The 19,679-nt window shown below is 41.8% G+C and overlaps 1 protein-coding gene across 1 annotated transcript in view; it reads left to right on the plus strand.

Annotated features, from left to right (window-relative positions):
* The window catches only part of ccdc40 (coiled-coil domain containing 40), a 54,727-nt gene that overhangs the window by 9,985 nt on the left and 25,063 nt on the right, over positions 1 to 19,679 (plus strand). Inside the window, exons 10-13 of the mRNA XM_051712038.1 lie at positions 1,108 to 1,290; positions 2,700 to 2,945; positions 3,542 to 3,755; positions 7,591 to 7,760. Of these exons, the coding sequence (XP_051567998.1) occupies positions 1,108 to 1,290; positions 2,700 to 2,945; positions 3,542 to 3,755; positions 7,591 to 7,760 (813 nt within the window). The remainder of the gene's footprint in view (positions 1 to 1,107; positions 1,291 to 2,699; positions 2,946 to 3,541; positions 3,756 to 7,590; positions 7,761 to 19,679) is intronic.

Here is a 19,679-nt window from a genome sequence, read left to right on the forward strand (position 1 = left end):
ATGAAAAACATGAACCAACAAAATACACATGACACACACAGCCAGAAAAAAAAATCAGATTTTCCGATCTGACTCAAATTTTGTAGGTTTTAGTAGTCTGAACAGGTTAGGGTTAAAATCCGATTTTTTTCAAGCCTCATCCAAACCACATTTGTAGGTGGTTTGAAATCAGATTAAAATCAGATTCTTGTTAATGCTAAATTTGAACAGTCATTTTGCTCTTAATGTTTTTTTTCCCCGCCATTTGTTGTGTATGACGGGTTGTTATGGTCAGGTTTTAATTTTCGACAGGAAGACGAATAGTTCCTAACACCATAAATTATGCTTTAAGAGGACACTTTGAAGGGAAAACAATAATGATGGCCACACTGTAGGATCATTACATACAGAATGTTCAATTCAAATCAATTATCAAGGGGGAAGGCGAAAACAACCCAGACATTGTCTTTACCTACCCAAAGAGATGCTCTTTGGGATGGTAACCCACACCGGTTGCAAGCCACCACAACGTGATAAAATAGTGAATGCCTTGTGCAATTACAGGACACTTGAGGGTTTTGTGCGCTTCAATACCTAACGGGGGTTTCCTTCAAACATTTCACCATCTGACCTTGTCCCCTTTGAGCATTTTTCCGCTTCAATACGGGATGTTTTGATGCCCACAGTCTTAATTTTGGCCAAAATATGGGACGTCCTGGCTAAAACGGGACAGTTGTCAACCCATAGCAGTAACAAAGATTGCATATGCCACCTCTCCTGTTGCCTGTGACAAATGTGTTAATATTTGGATGCTGGCCTCATGAAAAACATAATCAATGGCAAAACAAACATTTCTAAACTTCCATGCTTGATGAACATACCCAAGTTTGCATAGTTCCTATGACAACTAATGTGGACATGCTAGCAAAAGCAGTCTAAACAGAACAAATATCAGATCTGGCTACATATAACTTACAGATATTTCTCAAGTCCAACTTTCCCTGCAGTGTGAAAAAGCCAAACAGACTCAGGTCCACACCAAAAGCTCTAGTGTGAAAGCGCCCTGACAGAACTGGTCCCATGCTTACTTTCACCCATATGAGGTGTCTTTTTCTCTCTTTCTTTCAGGAGCATGAGGCACGTCAGTCCGAGCTCAAGACTCTCAGGAAGAAATTGGAGAGAGGGTCTGCAGTGCGTTTGGACTTAGAAGATCAGATCATGAACAAACTGCGAGAGCAGCTTACCCACAATAATGCAGCAAAGTACTCACGTCGACTGACTGATAAAAATGCAGCACAAAGGAGAGAAAAGGTGAGATGCTCTCAGTTAAAGGGCACTCCTAAATAAATTAATTGTAATTTTGAAACATGATTATAAAATTATGACCACTTACATGAGAGGAGGGCTGTAGTCATATCAGTAACCTTATAAAAGCTGTTTTATTCTGCATGGGGCAGGGGCGCCCTCATGGGGGCTGCCATTTTAGAATCACATGACCAGGGTAGGGTTGCACCATCTGTTCTTTAGGCAAGACTTAACTAGTAGGCCGTAAGCTCTCTGTAAAGTAATGTGTAGTCACATATTATAAAGTTTACTTGAATTGATCCAATAAGCAGCCTTCCAAATTTGTACACAGAAGTGTTAAACAGCCGTGAATTTCAGTTTGATCTTGTTACGGTTGATGTTCAAACCTTGTTAACTGTCAGCTGTAATAAATTATAGCCCCATTGAAAAACAATATGTAATAAAACAAGATTTCATTAATGGTATATTTAGCCTATGTAAATAACAGTATTCAATAACTGTGTCTAAAATGAATAAGGAGTAATAAATAAATACTAATACAACAAGCTAGAAAAAAAGACATTTATTCATTTTAATATTGTATATATTATGTATATGTTGAAACTTGACACTGGGCGGCGAACATAGGAAAGTGCACCGTTAGGTCTGTTTCATGCTGGAGAAGTATGTTTTTTACATAATGTTTTTTCCCGTAAAAGCAAACGAGTGTAAATACCAACATCATCTTATACTGTATGTTGAAAAGACTGAAGACTGTCAACCAAAACATGAGCTCATTGATGTCATTAAATGAGTGCTTTTTAATTCCATCTGGTACTTCTGGTCGGAGGCTTCCATAATATTTAGTTTATACGTAGGGTTACATTCTACCTAAGTTTAATGGTGCAACGCTCACATATTTAGTAGTGCGTAAATTGTGACTTAGTGCACATTTACGCCACAACTAGGCTAATTTGTAATTTATGTATAGCTGGTGCAACCGGCCCCAGCTGAATACTACTCACTTAATCTCAGTTTCCGTCTTGTTATTGGACACTTTCACTCTTGGATTAATTTAATCATAGTTGACTGTGAAAAGATAATTTCTAAAATGGCATCTGTAACTGAAAACTTTTGATTTTGATTGATGCTGCATCCACACCTCTAGGTGTCACTGTAATTCCAAGATGACACAAGAATAAAGTTACTGAGTGCACCTTTAACCATAAAATATCAAAGAGTAATTACCAAAAAATTACATAATAATTAAAAATAGTAGGTACGCTAACAACAGCTCAATATAAATTGTTGTCAGAATTATAGGTTATAATCTACTCGTAAAGTGTCATTTATACATAACAGTGATAAACAAAACTTGAACTTTCAGGACATGATAGCTTACATTAAGAAGTGTGTGTTTGTATTTGATTTCTCAGGAGGCACAGTTAACCAAGATGGAGAATGAGATCAATGGAATAATCCTGGAAGGCCAGGAGGTGGAGACATGTCTGGACTCCCTGGCTGTGCTACACGCTGAACTTGAGCAAGAATTGAGCCAACAAAACCTGCTGGTGTCTGCTCACGAAACAGAGATCGCTAAACAAGTCATAGATATTGAACAAAAGCAGGCCACTATCAACATCTACAACAAGAGGATCAAGGAGATTGTGTCCATAACTGGGGTTAGAGCTCACACTTAACGGCTTAGATCAGTGCCATTACTGTTTTAAAAAGTGCTCTAAATTATTTTTTTGGGTAATTGCTACATTTTTAAACAGAAATAAATAAATTGTATTTTTGTAAAATATATTTTACATGTTATATGTAACGTACACTCATGTTGAGATGAAGATGGAGAAAAATCAGCTTTATTCTACGTTATGCTGGGTGCACATTGATAAGTGCGCCATGTTGAGATTATATGACCAGCCGAATATTACTCACTTTGTCTTGATAATCCCCTGTAATTGGATGCTTTTACTCACGGAATAAATAAATCATGCCTGACTGCGAATTTGACTGCGAAACTGATGAACTTTTGCTTTGCGCGATGCTGAATCTACACCGCTAGATGTCAGCGCAACATAAACCAAAAAATTACTGAGTTCACCCAGACTTTGGTTTACCTTACATCCAGACATAAATATCCCTTCTCTCTCATGATGCCAGTTATTAATTCTGTTGATTGGTATTACATTCAAAGTACCATAAATCAAGATAGCTTGAACCCTGAAGTGATTTGGCTGTTTAAAATGTGTTTGTGTGTGTTTGAGAGTAGCATGAAGATCTGGGTCCTCTAGAGATCCGTGCAGCCACTCTGTCCAAGGAGCTGGAGGAAGTTGGTGCTGAGATTAAAGAGCAGCAGCAGTTGTGGTTGTGGCAACAGGGGGAGCTAGTGAGATTCACCCAGGAAAAACAGGCCCACAACTCCTCTGTACAGACCCTCCGCACAGAACTCACAATACTGCAACAGAGCAAGATCAGAAGAGAGAGTATGAACCACATATCACACATATATACAGACACTGACAGCCTTTTAGATGTACCCAAAGGTTCCACTTGTGACACCAAAAAATAATGGCTCTTTATGACTGTCTTCCATTGTTAGATCAAACTGGTAGTCCTGCCCCAAACTCACGGCAGTGACAGAGTCATGCTCAGATTCTTTTATGCTGTTTACAAGCCCGAGGGGTGTCACCAAGTTTTTTTCTCAGGATACCTATTTCCATGAAATCTGTCTGTTAGTAGGGGAAAAAAATGTTTTGTGTGGTCCTCCAAAAAATCGCTTACAGCAGCTTTAAGTGCAAAAGACCTTATTTACAGCAACGCCATCTTTGATATTTGAAAGGAATGACAACGAGGCTGTGAGGGATAGATGTACAGTCTCTTTCATGAGCTGTACTGTAATTTAAAATGTTTTGGGATCATTCCACTGACAAAACATTGAAAAAATATCTTTCCTGATATTTCAAAACTTTAATGAGTTGTGAAAAATCAGATGGGATCTAGGAGCTTTGTACAGCTTTGTTCCAAGCATGCCATTGAAGAGAATGTAAGTCTATCCCTCACAGTCTCGTTAGAGGTTCAAGCGCTTAGCGCTGAAACCCTATTTTAATTGTTAAGATTTTTATTATTATTATTATTATTATTATTAGGGGTTCAAGCGCTTAGCGCTAAAACCCTATTGTAATTGTTAAGATTATTATTATTATTGTTATTATTATTAGTGGTTCAAGCACTTAGTGCTGAAACCCTATTGTAATTGTTAAGATTGTTATTAAGGGTTCAAACGCTTAGCGCGGAAACCTTATTGTAATTGTTACGATTTTTAGGGGTTCAAGCACTTAGCGCTGAAACCCTATTGTAATTGTTACGATTTTTATTATTATTATTATTATTATTCCACCATAAAACTGATCTGGCAGAGCAAACCGTAAGGCCTAGAGACTTGAAACATGGTCAGATGGTAGTAGTATTGCTCATTACTCAGAAACACGGACTCGGCCAAATCGGTCAATAGGGTGCGCTACAGTGATCAAAAATGCGAAACAGCTCATAACTCAAGTGCTTTATACCTTTGGAATCCTTGGCTCAAACCAAACAAAACGTATATCTCCGATTTCATTTCCACCTATATAAATTTCCCGCCATCTTGGATTTTTCATAAAACCTACTTTTGCGAACTAGTCCTAGGTTTTTCGTCCGATCGGGACCAAACCAGTGCCAAACACTTCTATGGAGTCTCAATATCAAAAGTTATAAAAAAAAAGTTTGAACTTTCGACTCGAGCTAGCTATGGTATGCGAAAACATTGGAATTTTTACGTAAATGGCTATAACTCTTGAAGGGAATGAGATATCTTCACCAAACTTGGCATGCTTATGTAAGAGGTCAATCTTTGGTCACCCAGAAAAGTTGGCGTGGTTTTGCCACATGGCGCTATAATACCAAAAAAAAATTGTCTTTGTCTCAGCTGCCATCATTTTCTGTATGGACATTCACGTATGTTGAAAAACATGGCCGCCATCTGCCAATCAAATTTCAGCAGCTATTACACAAGGTTAACAATGAGCGATTGGACCGAAACTTGGTGGACCTATTTGACTCTTGGTCTGAGAGGGTTGTGCAAAGTTGTAAAAAAATCGGCCACTAGGTGGTGCTATCACGATTTTTGTAGGTGTTAATGGTTTTATATAATGCAGTGTTGTGAAAAAGCACAAGTAATATATATCACCTGATAGCTCTTCTCATTCTAAACAACTTTGCCTCAAGAAGCATTGGTGTCTGTCAAACCGTTCGGTAAATATTTCAGATAATGTTAAAAACCTACTTTTGCGAACTAGTCCTAGGTTTTTCACCCAATAGGAACCAAACCAGTGCAGAAATATACTCTGGAGTCTGATTATCAATAATTATGAAACATTTTTTTTTTTACATTTCGACTCATGGTTGCCAAGGGGTGCCAAAACTTTCGAAAAGGGCGGGCCATTTTTACTAAAATGGCTATAACACCTGAACGAAATGAGATTTTTCACCAAACTCGGTACATATGTGTATGAGCTCAATCTGAGGTCACAGTAAAAAGATCGCGAAGTTTGGCCACTTCGTGGCGCTATAACAGGAAAACAAACATGAAAACAGCTCTTAACTACGCAACCATTAGTCTGATTGAGTGGAAAATCGGCATGCAGTGTCTTTGTCCAAGGTGCCTTGACTGTCTGTGAGGACATTGGCATATCTCAAAAAACATGTCCACCATCGGCCAATGAATTTTGAGCACCTATTATCGGCACAAAACTCGGCGGGCCTGTTCAAATCCTGGCCCTAGAGGTCTGTGAGAAATTTGAAAGAAATCGGCCAATGGATGGCGCTAATGAGTTTTACGCCTCTGTAATCACGTGGTGTTTCACACATACATACAATGGCTGTGTCCCAGTTCAAAGGCTGCATCCTTCGAAGGACTCAGACTTGAAAGGCCACGCCTTCGAAGGCCACGAAGGTCGAACTGAGCATTGTTAATTGGGAGAGTCTGGCCAACTGTGACAGCTGCCGAGCGACTGTAATGTTTGAACTGGACTTTTTTGAAAGTTATGTTAAACTGTCTGAAAACAAAACAGGGTTCACAAACTGTCTAAATATTTTCACCATGGTCCATTTCTGTATATAATAAAGAGTATAAACTATATATAATCACATCTTAGTAAGATATAAGTCAAAATTTGAACCACTTTAAAGTTTTTTTTATTTTTATTTTTTACATATGTATCATTAGATATTTGAGTAAGTTGAAACCCAATACTTAATTCGGTAATTTCTCCAAAAAAATCCAGTCATCACTGGCGTGCAATGAATTCTGGGGTAGGCAAGGCCACGAAGGATCCATCTGTTGTATCCTTCATTTCACGGGAAACGAAGGACGCATTTGGAGGACGCATTTGATGGAGCCTTCGAATTGGGACAGCCTTTGTCGCGCAGCAGTGACGCAATCGGCCTTCGAATGCGACCTTTGAAGGATGCAGCCTCTGAATTGGGACGCAGCTATAATTCATATAATTTGTTAGATCTCCTCATACTGAACAACTTTGCCTCAAGAACCACTGCTGTCAATCAAATTGTTCATTAAATATTTACGATTATGTAAAAAAACCTACTTTTGTGAACTAGTCTTAGGTTTTTCGCTCAACCTCAATAAAACTAATGCAGTACAGTTCTCTGGACTCTCTAGGTCAATAATTATCAAAAAAAATGTTAACGTTACCCTTTGGGTAGCTATAACAGTGTCATTTAGAAAATGGGTGTGGTCAAGTGTACAAATAAGCCCATAATTCCTAAACAAAAACTCAGAACTTCACGAAATTAGGTGAGCACATGCGACATATGATTCTAAACAAGAATGCAGACTTTTATGGAGATCGGCCCATAGGTGGCGCTATGAGCTTTAAAAAGCTTTAAAAACCATGTATTTCCTTAGCAAATTTTCTGAATTGGCTGTAAATGGTCTATTCCATCTGTGATCTAGGAGGTTACATGCTTGTTAAATAAAACATAATACCTTTTTACGCATGTGCTCAAAGGCCTTAAACCGCTTAAACCCCGTTAATTGCTGCTCACAGCTATATTTTTCATTACCATTAAAAATAAAAAATGGCACTTCTGTAATAAGGTCTATTAATCTTCCAAATCATTTTCTGCTTTATACATAAAAAAAATTATCAAACTATAAATGACAATTACAATGCAAATGACTGATAAATGTATTACTGTTATCTTTCGGTGCGCATTTGTGTGTTCTATGTTTGTGTGTGTGTGTGTGTGTGTGTGTATCAGGTGAGATGGAGCAGGATCAGCGTGAGCAGGCAGATCTGGATAAACAGACCAAGACTCTTATGGCAGACATGGTGAAACTGAACTCTCTGCTCAATAAGAACAGTGATCTGAATCAAGCACTGCAGCAGAGCAACAGTCTGATGGAGACAGAGTTCAGACAGAAACTCAAGGTGAAGCACTAAACACTTTGTAGCTGTATAGTGTTTGTTTTTTTATTAATGAATAACACTTTTCTATTGATTCCCAACACACAAATACAAAATAAAGCACAACATAAATGAACAGAATCATCAATTATCCCCTTTTAACCCCCATTAATTCCCCACCCCCCTCCCAATCCCCAACCCTCAACAAACATCATCGTGGTCGAGTCTGAGTTACACACATACAATATAATAAACATTTTTTTTTTTTTTGTTTTTTTTTGAGAAAGTAAATATATAACAATCACCAAATAAAGAGAGAAAAGGAGAAAAGAACAATTCCACAACAAATACAATTGATAGTTTCCACCATAATCTTGTCTCTCTCCACATGGTCCTCACTGAGAGCCTTCCAGAAAGGACAAGTATTTGTCCCATTTCTTACCATACACGTCTAATTTGCCAAGCTGTTTATCTTCTCAAATGCCGCCACCCTGCCCAATTCAGTGGACCATTCTTGAAATGAGGGTGCGCCTTTTGACTTCCATCCTCTAAGAATTATCTGTCTGCCAATTATTTCACTAGTTTGGACCCAGCTTTTGGAATATTTGTCACATACTTTAATAAACGTCCCATCACCCAATGTACATAGTCTAGGGCAGAATGAAATTTGAGCATCCAGAACCTCACAGATAAAATTCTGGACTCTTATCCTGAATTCTTTTGTAATTAAACATTTTTATTGATTCCTACTAAACATATATATATATATATATATATGCAGTCATTCAAACATTTAAACCACACAACCACCCCTCCCAATTCCCAATCCCCAACCCCACCCTGGCCCCCAGCAAACATCCCTGTGGTCACATAAAAGTATATACACATGATTATAGACACACATTAAAAAAAAAAAAAAAAAAAAAAATATATATATATATATATATATATATATATATATATATATATATATATATATATATATATATATATAAATACATGTCAAGTAATGTCAGGTATCCGCCCCATTTCTCTATAAACAAATAAAATTTTCCTATCCTTCTAAATGTCCCTTCTTCAAAGGCCACACCACCCCCCCACCCCCCATCTCTGAGCAGAAGACCTCAATCCCTTTAAAAGAACCTGTCTGGAGATAATGATGCTAGTTAGGACCCAACACTTTATGTGCCTATTCTCAACGTCAATGACCGCCCCATCGCCCAAAATACAGAGTCTGGGGCAAAACAAAAGCAGAGTGCCCAATACATCACATACAAGACTCTGAACCTTCAACCAAAAGTCCTGGATCTTAACACACCCCCAAAAGACTCCATGTCTCCATCCTCTGATTGGCATAGCCAGCAGGTGGGCATGTCTTTAAGACCAAGCCTATACAATCCAGAGGGGGTCCAATAAAATCTATGTAAAATCTTGAATTGCATAAGGTGCACCCTTGCATCTCTAGATGCAGACTTGATGTTTTTTAGAATCCTAGCCCACTCTCCCTCCTCCATTACCAAGTTTAAATATTTCTCCCATAATCTCTTGACAGAGGTTGAAGCTCCATCCCCCAGACTCTGAATCAGCAGGGAGTAATATACCAATGCCTCATGACCCTTTCCAAAAGCAGTAATCACCACTCTCAGAGTATCTGCTGCTTTAGGGGGGTGTATGCTACTCCCAAAAATAGAACAAAGCAGGTGTCGCAGCTGTAAATATCTAAAGAACTGAGATCTGGAAATCCCAAAATGTCGAATAAAATTTTCAAAGGATCTCAACACTCCACTCTCATATAGGTCACAGAGTGTAGTAACCCCCCCTCACAATCCATTCTGACCAGCAAAAAGGGGACTTATTAATACATCATTTGGGGTTAATCCATAAGCTCGAGGCAACATTTAAACAAATGTCCAAACCAAACACTCTGGACACTTATCCATACCGAGTGTAAATGTGAGATTACGGGGTGTAACTTAACCTCTCCGATTAGTTTGATAGAAAAACTTTGCAATGGCAAAATTGGGGCAAGAACCGCCTGTTCAATACAAACCAGGGAAGGGCTCTCTCAGGTGGAAGCGACCAATGAGCCAGATGTCTGAGACCGAATGCATAATAATAAAACAAAATCTTGGGTAGGCCTAGCCCACCTTTATCAATCGGCCTATGCAGCTTACTGAAATGTAATCTGGGACGTTTCCCATTCCAAATGAAGGACTTCACAATGCTATCAAATTGCTTGAAATAAGAGAGAGGGACATCTATAGGGAGTGACTGTAGCAGGTAGTTGAATTTTGGAATACAATTCATTTTTATAACATTAACTTTCCCAATCATCGATAAATGTAATGAAGCCCACCTGTCCACAACGCTCGAAAACCTTTTCATGAAGGGGTCAAAATTAACTCTGACTAAATCACACAAATTTGTTGGAAATAAAATACCCAAATATTTAATGCCCTGTTTGGGCCACTGGAAGGTGCCTGGCTGAAAAGCTGTTATCGGGCAGTACGCTGTCAGAGACAAAGCTTCGGATTTAGACCAATTAACTCTGTATCCCGAGAATTTAGAAAAGGAATTAATAATTCTGTGGAGGCGAGGCATAGATCTAATAGGGTCAGAGATGAATAATAAAATATCATCTGCGTATAGCAGAAGCTTATGCGCCACACCTCCCGCCATCACCCCTGGAAAATCATCCTCCTTTCTTATCTCGGCTGCTAATGTTTCCAGGGCAAGACAGAACAATAATGGGGAAAGAGGACAACCCTGCCAGGTACCCCTATCCAGAGTAAAATAATCTGAAATTAATTTGTTTGTACCGCCTACCGGGTGTCTATAAAGCAACTTAATCCATCCAATACCCTGCCGGGTACCCCTATCCAGAGTAAAATAATCTGAAATTAATCCATTTGTTTGTACCGCCGCAACCGGGTGTCTATAAAGCAACTTAATCCATCCAATAAACGTATTCCCAAACCTGTACATTTCCAAAATCTTAAAAAGATAATCCCACTCTGTCATATCAAACACCTTTTCGGCGTCAAGTGAGATGGCCGTGACCAGTGTCTGATCATTCGCCACTGACCACATGATATTGACGAAACACCTAATGTTATCAGAAGAGCTGCGGCCCCAAATAAACCCCACCTGATCTGTATGTATAGGAGATGTCATAACTTTACTTAATCGGTTAGCCAGAGTTTTTGACAATATTTTTACGTCTAGCTGGATCAGGGAAATTGGACGGTAACTCTTACACTCGCTTGGATCTTTGTTCTTTTTAAGAATCAGACTAATCCAGGCTTGTGTCATGGTTGGCGGAAGCTTTCCATTCTTTAATGATTCCGTATAAACTTCTAACAAAAGTGGGGCAAGTTCTGTTGCATAAAATCTGAAAAATTCAGCGGCAAATCCATCTGGCCCCAGAGCCGTGCTTGCCTGGTCAAGCTCCTCCAAGGTTATCTCAGAAGCAAGATAATTTTTTTGCTCAGTCGTCAGCTTAGGGAGTTCTAATGATTCAACAAAGTTTCTAATATCTTCCACGGGAAACGAAGATGTGGAACTATAAAGATCAAGATAGAATTCTTTAAAAGCATTATTAATATCAATGGCTGAGGTAAATATATCACCTCCTGCAGATTTCACTGAGGAAATGGTAGAAAAAGACTCTCTCTGTTTTATATATCTAGCCAAAAGCTTCCTTGCTTTATCCCCCGACTCAAAGTATGACTGTCTTGCCCTGAATAGCCAAAACTCCACCTTCTACAACAAAATAGTATTATATCTGTATTTCAGTCAGGTCAATTCTCTGAGGCCATCAGATGACATTCGGCGCTTCAGTCTGCCTCTGCACTTTTAATATTCCCTTCCAACTCCACGAGTTCTCGTGCTTTGGATTTTTTGATGAATGAGGCATACTGTATGATCCGGCCCCTAAGAACCGCCTTAAGTGCCTCCCAAGCCACGCCCACAGAGGATAATGAGGACCAGCTGGTCTCCATATAAACATTGATTTCAGCCTTTAACATTTGTTGGAAATCAATATCTTCTGACCGAGGCACCCCTCGGTATAGATGCACTGGCACACAGCTGGCCCCCTGGACTACGCAAATACGCGCTTCCCCTGGTGAGCCAACTTGCACAGACCCTGTGCAAGGTCAGGGAGGATGAGGAGCAGGTCATCCTAGTAGCACCCTACTGGCCCACCCAGACGTGGTTCTCGGATCTCACGCTCCTCGTGACAGCCCCCCCCCCCCCCGGCTAATTCCCCTGAGGAAGGACCTTCTTTCTCAGGGATGGGGCACCATCTGGCACCCGCGACCAGACCTCTGGAATCTCCACGTCTGGCCCCTGGATGGGACGCAGAAGACCTAAGTGGCCTACCACCCGCGGTGGTAGACACGATCACTCAGGCTAGGGCTCCCTCTACGAGGCACCTGTATGCCCTGAAGTGGCATCTGTTCGCTAAGTGGTGTTCTTCCCGACGCGAAGACCCCCAGAGATGCACAATCGGATCTGTGCTTTCCGATGCATCACGATGCAGTAGATGGTAAGTATTTGGGGAAGCACGACTTGATCATCAGGTTCCTGAGAGGTGCTAGAAGGTTGAATCCCTCTAGACTGCACCTTGTCCCCCCATGGGACCTCTCTGTAGTCCTTCAGGGTCTACGGGAAGCTCCCTTTGAGCCCTTGGAGTCAGCTGTGCATAAGGCACTCTCTTTGAAGACTGCCCTCCTGACTGCGCTCACTTCCATCAAGAGGGTAGGGGACCTACAGGCGTTCTCTGTCAGCGAATCGTGCCTGGAGTTCGGTCCGGGTTACTCTCACGTGATCCTGAGACCCCGACCGGGCTATGTGCCCAAGGTTCCCACGACCCCTTTTAGGGATCAGGTGGTGAACCTGCGAGCGCTGCCCCAGGAGGCGGCAGACCCAGCCTTGGCGTTGCTGTGACCGGTGCGAGCTTTACGCATCTATTTGGATCGCACACAGAGCTTTAGAAGCTCCGAGCAGCTCTTTGTCTGCTTTGGTGGACAGTGGAAAGGAAGTGCTGTCTCCAAACAGAGGATCGCCCACTGGGTCATTGAGCGGGCTGGGCAGCACCCAACACCTTTGCGAGGTTCTACAATCTCCGGGTTGAGCCGGTCTCATCCTGAGTAGTGGCAGGCACGAGCAGGTAAGTTCCGGGTCAGTTGGCTGGGTGTACCGCTTGCGCATAGCGCCTTTCCCCTCCCTTTAGTGGAAGACATGCACTCTTGACTCCCAGTAGTGCTCACAGACTGTGATCCCTGGATGACTTTCCTCCTTAGCCCTGTGGCAGTTAAGTTTGCGGAGAAACTTGCTGCCGGCTCAGTAAGTGCGCTAATTAGGCCCTGTACTGAGGTAGATGCTCCGCATGCGATGGTTCCCCAAAGGCAACCCCATGTGATATTTTCCGCAAAATCGTTTCCCTGTCGGTAAACTGCATCTTCCTTGGGCAGGGGCCCCTCTGCCCCCAGGTCACCATGCTTTGTAGAAACTCCTCCCCCTTTGGGCAGGACCTACCATGGGACCTCTCCATATGACATACATCCGACAAGACTTGGTAAGACCATGTGACGTATTCCACTCAAAATACCCCCTCCCCCCTCTTTTTGGGCGGGGTGTGGTCTCCACGGTGTCTTCCCCTTGGGAGGGACACCCCCTGATGCAGACACTTATGACTCCCAGTCAGTTAACAAATTCCACTCTTTTTGGGGAGGAAAGAGAGGGAAAAGAGGCCTCGGCTGGGCTAACCTGTCTCTATTGTTGGGCAGTCGACTTGTTCCTGATGGACCGTTCGACGCTCATAAGAGCGTTGGGGGAGGTTACGTGACGGCCTGGTGCACTGGCTACAAGGCACACAGCAGTCTGCCCGTCACACACCACCAGTTCACGCAACACAGTTCAGCTAGTTGTGTTGTTTTGTATAGGGACCCCTAGTGTCACTACATCGATACAATGTCGAGTGAGTGACAGATAAGGAACGTCCTGGTTACTTTCATAACCTCCATTCCCTGATAGAGGGAAAGAGACATTGTGTCCCTCTTGCCACAACGCTGAACTACCCGCTGAAATGGCCGGGACCTGGTCTCGGCTCCTCAGCACAAAACCTGAATGAGTGGTTGCATACCAGCTCCTTTTATACCCGTATGTCCGGGGGAGTGGCATGCAAATTCCACTCGCCAATTCTCATTGGCCTTTTTGGGGCTCGCAAGAGTGACCCCTGGTGTCACTACATCGACACAATGTCTCTTTCCCTCCATCAGGGAACGGAGGTTATGAAAGTAACCAGGACGTTCTTTTTATGGGGTGCCCCAACCCATTCTAATTCCACATGAAGAGAGATAATCCACTCATATTAATATTTGACATTTTGACATGTTAGAAAAAATAGATTGTGTCAAAAATACAATTATAAAGACCACATTCCCCATTAGTGCAACAGTCAAACCCTGAACTTCCCCCCAAACCAAACAAACAGAAAAAAGAAAAATGTGCGCATTAACCCCACGCACGACAGCACCAACCAAACTCAAAAAGTCCATGTACGTGGGATGGGACGAGAGTCCCCGCGACAACTTTGCCATCAGATTGCTCAAGTCCAGTGCTTCTATACAAATTTTGTGAGAGGGAATTACATAACAGAAAATAATCTATAAAACAAACTCTAGCCAATAGGCAGAGTAAACAGAAGAACACATGCATCGTGTGGTGTTTGCTGAGTGTTGGAGTGTACGCTGGTGTGTCTGACTGACGCTGCTCCCCGGCTTGATCCTTTTAAACATTTAAATTAGTTCTGGTCTGGTCTTTGTTCAGTTTCACGCAGCATTTATATTATATTTCGGAGCAACCCTATTTGGATGATCAGCTGCTAGTCGCAGGGAGCGCCTGAACTACCTGCCTGATTTCATCCACTAAAACTCCAGCTTACCTTGGGTGAGGTTCAGCACTCGCTTGCTTGTGTTTGATGGAATCGTGGCGGCCTAGGATCGAACGTTCTCGGCTGGATGATCAGCTGCTAGTCTCGGGGAGCACCTGAATGACCTGCCGCCTGCCTACCTGCCTGCCTTTCATCCACTAAGACATCGGCTTACCTCGGGTGAGGCTCGGCACTCACTGCCTTGTGTTTGGATGGACTGGACTGGACTGGACTTGCGGTGGCCTGGGATCGACTGCTCTCGGCTGGCAGCTGTACTGCTGCGTGCTTATTTGCGGGCGTGTTGGCACACGTGGACATTAAGGACATTAAGACCATTAAGACAAATACCTAGTTGTGGTGGTGTTCCAAAGGATAAAGTCCTTTCTGCTCACTGCTCTGGTATATTACAGCTGTATTAATGCTCTTAGCCTTCTCTACCTTGCTGCTTCGGCCGTGCTTCGGATATTATATTTGTCTAGTATGGCTCTCTTCTATTCATCTCTGGATTTGCATAATCTGAACTCTTCATATCGTCTTCCCCTGGACATATATAATCACTGTGCTTCTTTGGAAATTCTACGCCGTCCTCGATATGTCCACCGAGGATCTCGGCGCAGTTTCTGTAAAGGCGCACAATTCGCCTCCTTGGTTAGCGATTACATTCCAGTAATTTCATCCCGTTATTCCTCTTCAAAGTTGGGCACAGAGTTAGGGTCTTCAAATTCGTTAAATCTCTGTTCAATTAAGTTTTCATCTCCAAATGCTGAAAAAGCTGAGCCACTGATGGTGAGGATGGCCTTTATAAATGCGAGGTCACTATCTAACAAATCATTCATTTTAAATGACTTTTTCATCACAAATTTGCTTGACTTTTTATTTGTGACTGAAACATGGCTGAAACTGGATGAATTATCATCTCTTGGTGAACTTTCTCCACCGGATTGGGCTTTTTTAGCACTCCAAGTCTTTCTGGTCATGGTGGGGGTTTTGCTACTGTTTTTAAAAACAATTTTAAAAACAAAAAATTACATACAGATGTGTATTCCAGTTTTGAGGTACAGTTAATGAGAATCGACATAAGGGGTCCTGTATGATGTGCAATGGTTTACAGGCCTCCGAAATTTAACAAAGACTTCATTCAGCAATTCTCTGAATTCCTCTTTAATATTGTGTCTCGCTGTGATAGACTCTTGTTTCTAGGAGACTTTAATATTCACCTTTGCTGTCCGTCTAAACCTTTGGTGGAAGAGTTTTTATGCCTCGTTGAATCTTTAAATCTGTCACAATTAGTTTTTAGTCCTACTCATAATTTGGGGCACACATTGGATCTGGTGTTGTCACATGGTTTTCCTGTAACATATCTGAGAGTGATTGATGCTGCTATTTCAGACCATTTGCCAATTTTGCTTGAATCTGTCTGTGTTTCTCCCACCTCCACTTGCTCTCAGTCTGTAAGTTATTCTCGTTTCATTCAACTTTCCACTACCAGTTTATTTTCAGAGTACTATCAAGCTAACTTTGCAGATGCTGTCTTCTTTGACAAATTAAACACTGAAGAAATGGTGGAGGTTTTTACTAAATCCAGCTCCGTTTCTATAGACTCTGTTGCTCCCCTTAAGCCCAGGAAAGCTAAGGGAAAGGGCAATGCTCAGCCTTGGTTAAATGATAACACCCGCTCTCTTAGACAAGTGTCATAAGGCAGAGCGAAAGTGGAAAAGAGACAAACTTCAAGTCTCGTATGAATGTTTAACTGCATGCTTAACTAGTTACCAAAAGTCAGTAAAAGAGGCTAAGTCTAAATTCCTCTCCAAACTCATCACTGAAAATGCTAACTGACTGAGAATGCTGTTTAAGACAATTGATTCAGTGCTAATAATAATTAATAATTGTATTTATCACACATACAGTGAAATTCTTTTTTTCACATATCCCAGCCAAGCTGGGGTCAGAGTGCAGGATCAGCCATGATACAGCACCCCTGGAGCAGATAGGGTCAAGGGCCTTGCACAAGGGCCCAACAGTGGTATCTTGGTAGTGCTGGGGCTTGAACCCCCAATCTTCTGATCAGTAACCCAAAGCCTTAACCGCTGAGCCACCACTGCCCCATATTTTAGATACTTTTCAGTCAGGTTTTAGATCAATGCACATTACGGAAACTGCAGGTCAGCAATGACCTGTTGCAAGTTCTCGATACTGGTTCGTATGCGATGCTTGTCTTGTTGGATTTAAGCACTGCATTCGATACAATCGATCATAGTATTCTGTTACATGGGTTGGAAAAAGTGGTGGGTATTCAGGGTGTTTCCCTGTAGTGGTTGGCCTCTTACCTCAAAGATATAACCTTCTCAGTGAGCATCGTAAAGTTTTCTTCTTCGTCGGTTCCCCTATTATGCGGTGTGCCCCAAGGGTCCATTTTAGGCCCTCTTCTCTTTTCACTTTGTATGCTCCCCTTGGGTGCCATTTTTAAGAAATAAAAGATCTCCTGCCACTGCTATGCTGACAATACACAATTTTATCTACCAGCTAAAACTGACAGTAGTTATCCTTTGGACGCGCTTTGTGACTGTTTTGAGGAGATCAAATGTTGGATGGCTAATCATTTTTTGCAATTAAATGAAAGCAAAAGCGAAATTCTGATTTTAGGCCCCTCTAGGTCTCCATCTATTTTTAATTTAGGTTCTCTTTCTGCCAGTGTTCAACCTCCTGTAAGAAATCTTGGGGTTACATTTGATTTGTCACTAAATTTTGAGAAACAAATCAGTACAGTGGTAAAGGGCAGTTTCTTTCATCTGAGATCGGTTGCGAAATTAAAACAGTTTTTGCCCCCAAAAGATTTGGAGACTGTAATCCACGCTCTCATAACATCACGCCTGGACTACTGTAATTCCCTATACTGTGGCCTGCCTCAAATTGCGATCTCTCGCCTGCAAATTGTCCAAAATGCTGCAGCGAGACTTCTTACCGGAACAAAAAAGAGGGATCACATTTCTCCCATTTTAGCGACTTTACATTGGCTTCCTGTAAAGTTTAGAATCGATTTTTAAATTGCTGTTTTTGTGTACAAGGCTTTATCTGATGTTGCACCAAAATATATTAGTGACTTTCTGATTCCTTACTCTCCCCAAACAGCACTTAGGTCTAGTAATCAGCTTCTCTTAACCGTCCGATGTTGTTGTTGTAAAACTAAGGGTGGTCGGGCCTTCTCTGCTGCAGCACCTAAACTTTGGAACAGTCTGCCCATAAATGTGAGGTTTGCTCCTTCACTAGCCAGTTTTATATCGGCTCTTACATCTTATTTGTTCTCTCTGACTTTTGATTGAGATTAGTTTAAGGGTTTTATTTTGAAGTTTTCTGATTGTATTTTATTCAATGTGTTTATATTTTGTACACTGCATGTTTTCCTTTAATGCTTTCTTTTTATATGTTCAACGTTTTATTGTACAGCACTTTGGCGCAACTCTCGGCTGGATGATCAGCTGCTAGTCTCGGGGACTGCTTTTATATGTGCTATAGAAATAAATTTTGACTTGACTTGACTTGACTTGAAAGACCTTGTAGATTCATTCACAAAACTGTATCGAAGGTGTGTTCCTCCACAAAACAAACTCCAGCTGCTAGCAGAACCAGCCCAAAAAAAAACAAAAAAACGTTCAGTTTCCTCGGACAGTCAAACGAATGTTCAGTGAGCCGGCTACTCATGAGTGCAGCAGATGACCTAATCCTTCCAATGTCCAGCAAAAAATACTCTCCAGCCAATAGGAGGCATATGCACAATAAACGAGCATATTCATCCACAACTGTCCTGAAGGAGTGTTTCTACACAAAACAAACTCCAGCCGCTAGGCGGAACCAACACAAAAAGAAACAAAATTGCGCCCAGCTTCCTCAGACAGTCAAGTGTATGTTCAGCGAGTCAAGCTCACTTGGGGGCCACGTGAGAAACATCAAATGGCTTACTCACCCATTGTCTCTATGAAAGACAATGCTTGCTGTGGGCATGTAAATATTTTGCGGCCATCCTTAGTATCTATTCTCTGTTTGGCCGGAAACATCAGTGCAAAAGCGAGCTTCCATTGATGTAAGAGTTTCTTGCATTCCTTGAATCGATCACATTTCTCTCTTGTCGATTTCGGATGATCTCAGAAATTTGGCCAGAATTGATCGAGGCCTGTCTCCCTCAGCGGATCTGTGAGCCAGGACTCTGTGAGCTCGCCAGATTTCCATCTTATGGCCTGTCATGTCAAGCAGACTCGGGAAGAGCTTGTCTAGGAACTTCACCATATCAGCCTTCCTCGTTCTCAGGAATTACAACAATTCGGACATTGTTTCACCGATTACGATTCACAAGGTCTTCCATTCCAAATCTTCTTTGGTCGCTAGCAGATTAGCAGCTAATTCCCTCTCTGATGACTCCAGATAATCGATCCGTTTCTCGACGTCCCTGATTTTTGTAACCAACTCAGAGAATTTCGCCTCCATCGCCGTAATCGATTGACGTTATTACAGCAAGATCCTCCATGTCCGCTACGACTTTCATCAGCATCATCAACATGCTGGACAGTTGCCGCTGAATTTCTCCCGCCGCACTGTCCAAACCAAGTCCCTGGTCTGCGGCCCTGTCTGAGGTATCAGCTTGAGCACGTAAGTGTCTTTTAATATCTCCAGAGTCCGAGGATTTTGAATTCTTTGACATGTTGACTTCTTAGTATAGTTATGTAGCAGGGTGTATCGAATCTCACTGGTTTATGATACAGAAAGAATTAAAAGCTAGCAAAGTACGCAGAGCTCGTCGTTCACACGTCCGACCCTCTCATGGCACCACACGAATCTCCCTATCCAGAATTCTTGAATCTTAGCACAGAACCACAGAGCATGGGCTATGTCTCCATCCTCCAACTGACATCACCAGCAGATCTGTGTATCTTTTAAACCAAGCCTAAACAATCTAGTGGGTGTCCATCAGAAACTATGCAAAATCTTAAACTGAATAAGGCATACCCTTGCAT

Source organism: Myxocyprinus asiaticus, chromosome 12 (genome assembly GCF_019703515.2).
Source record: "Myxocyprinus asiaticus isolate MX2 ecotype Aquarium Trade chromosome 12, UBuf_Myxa_2, whole genome shotgun sequence".
In the NCBI taxonomy this organism is placed as follows: Eukaryota; Metazoa; Chordata; class Actinopteri; order Cypriniformes; family Catostomidae; genus Myxocyprinus; species Myxocyprinus asiaticus.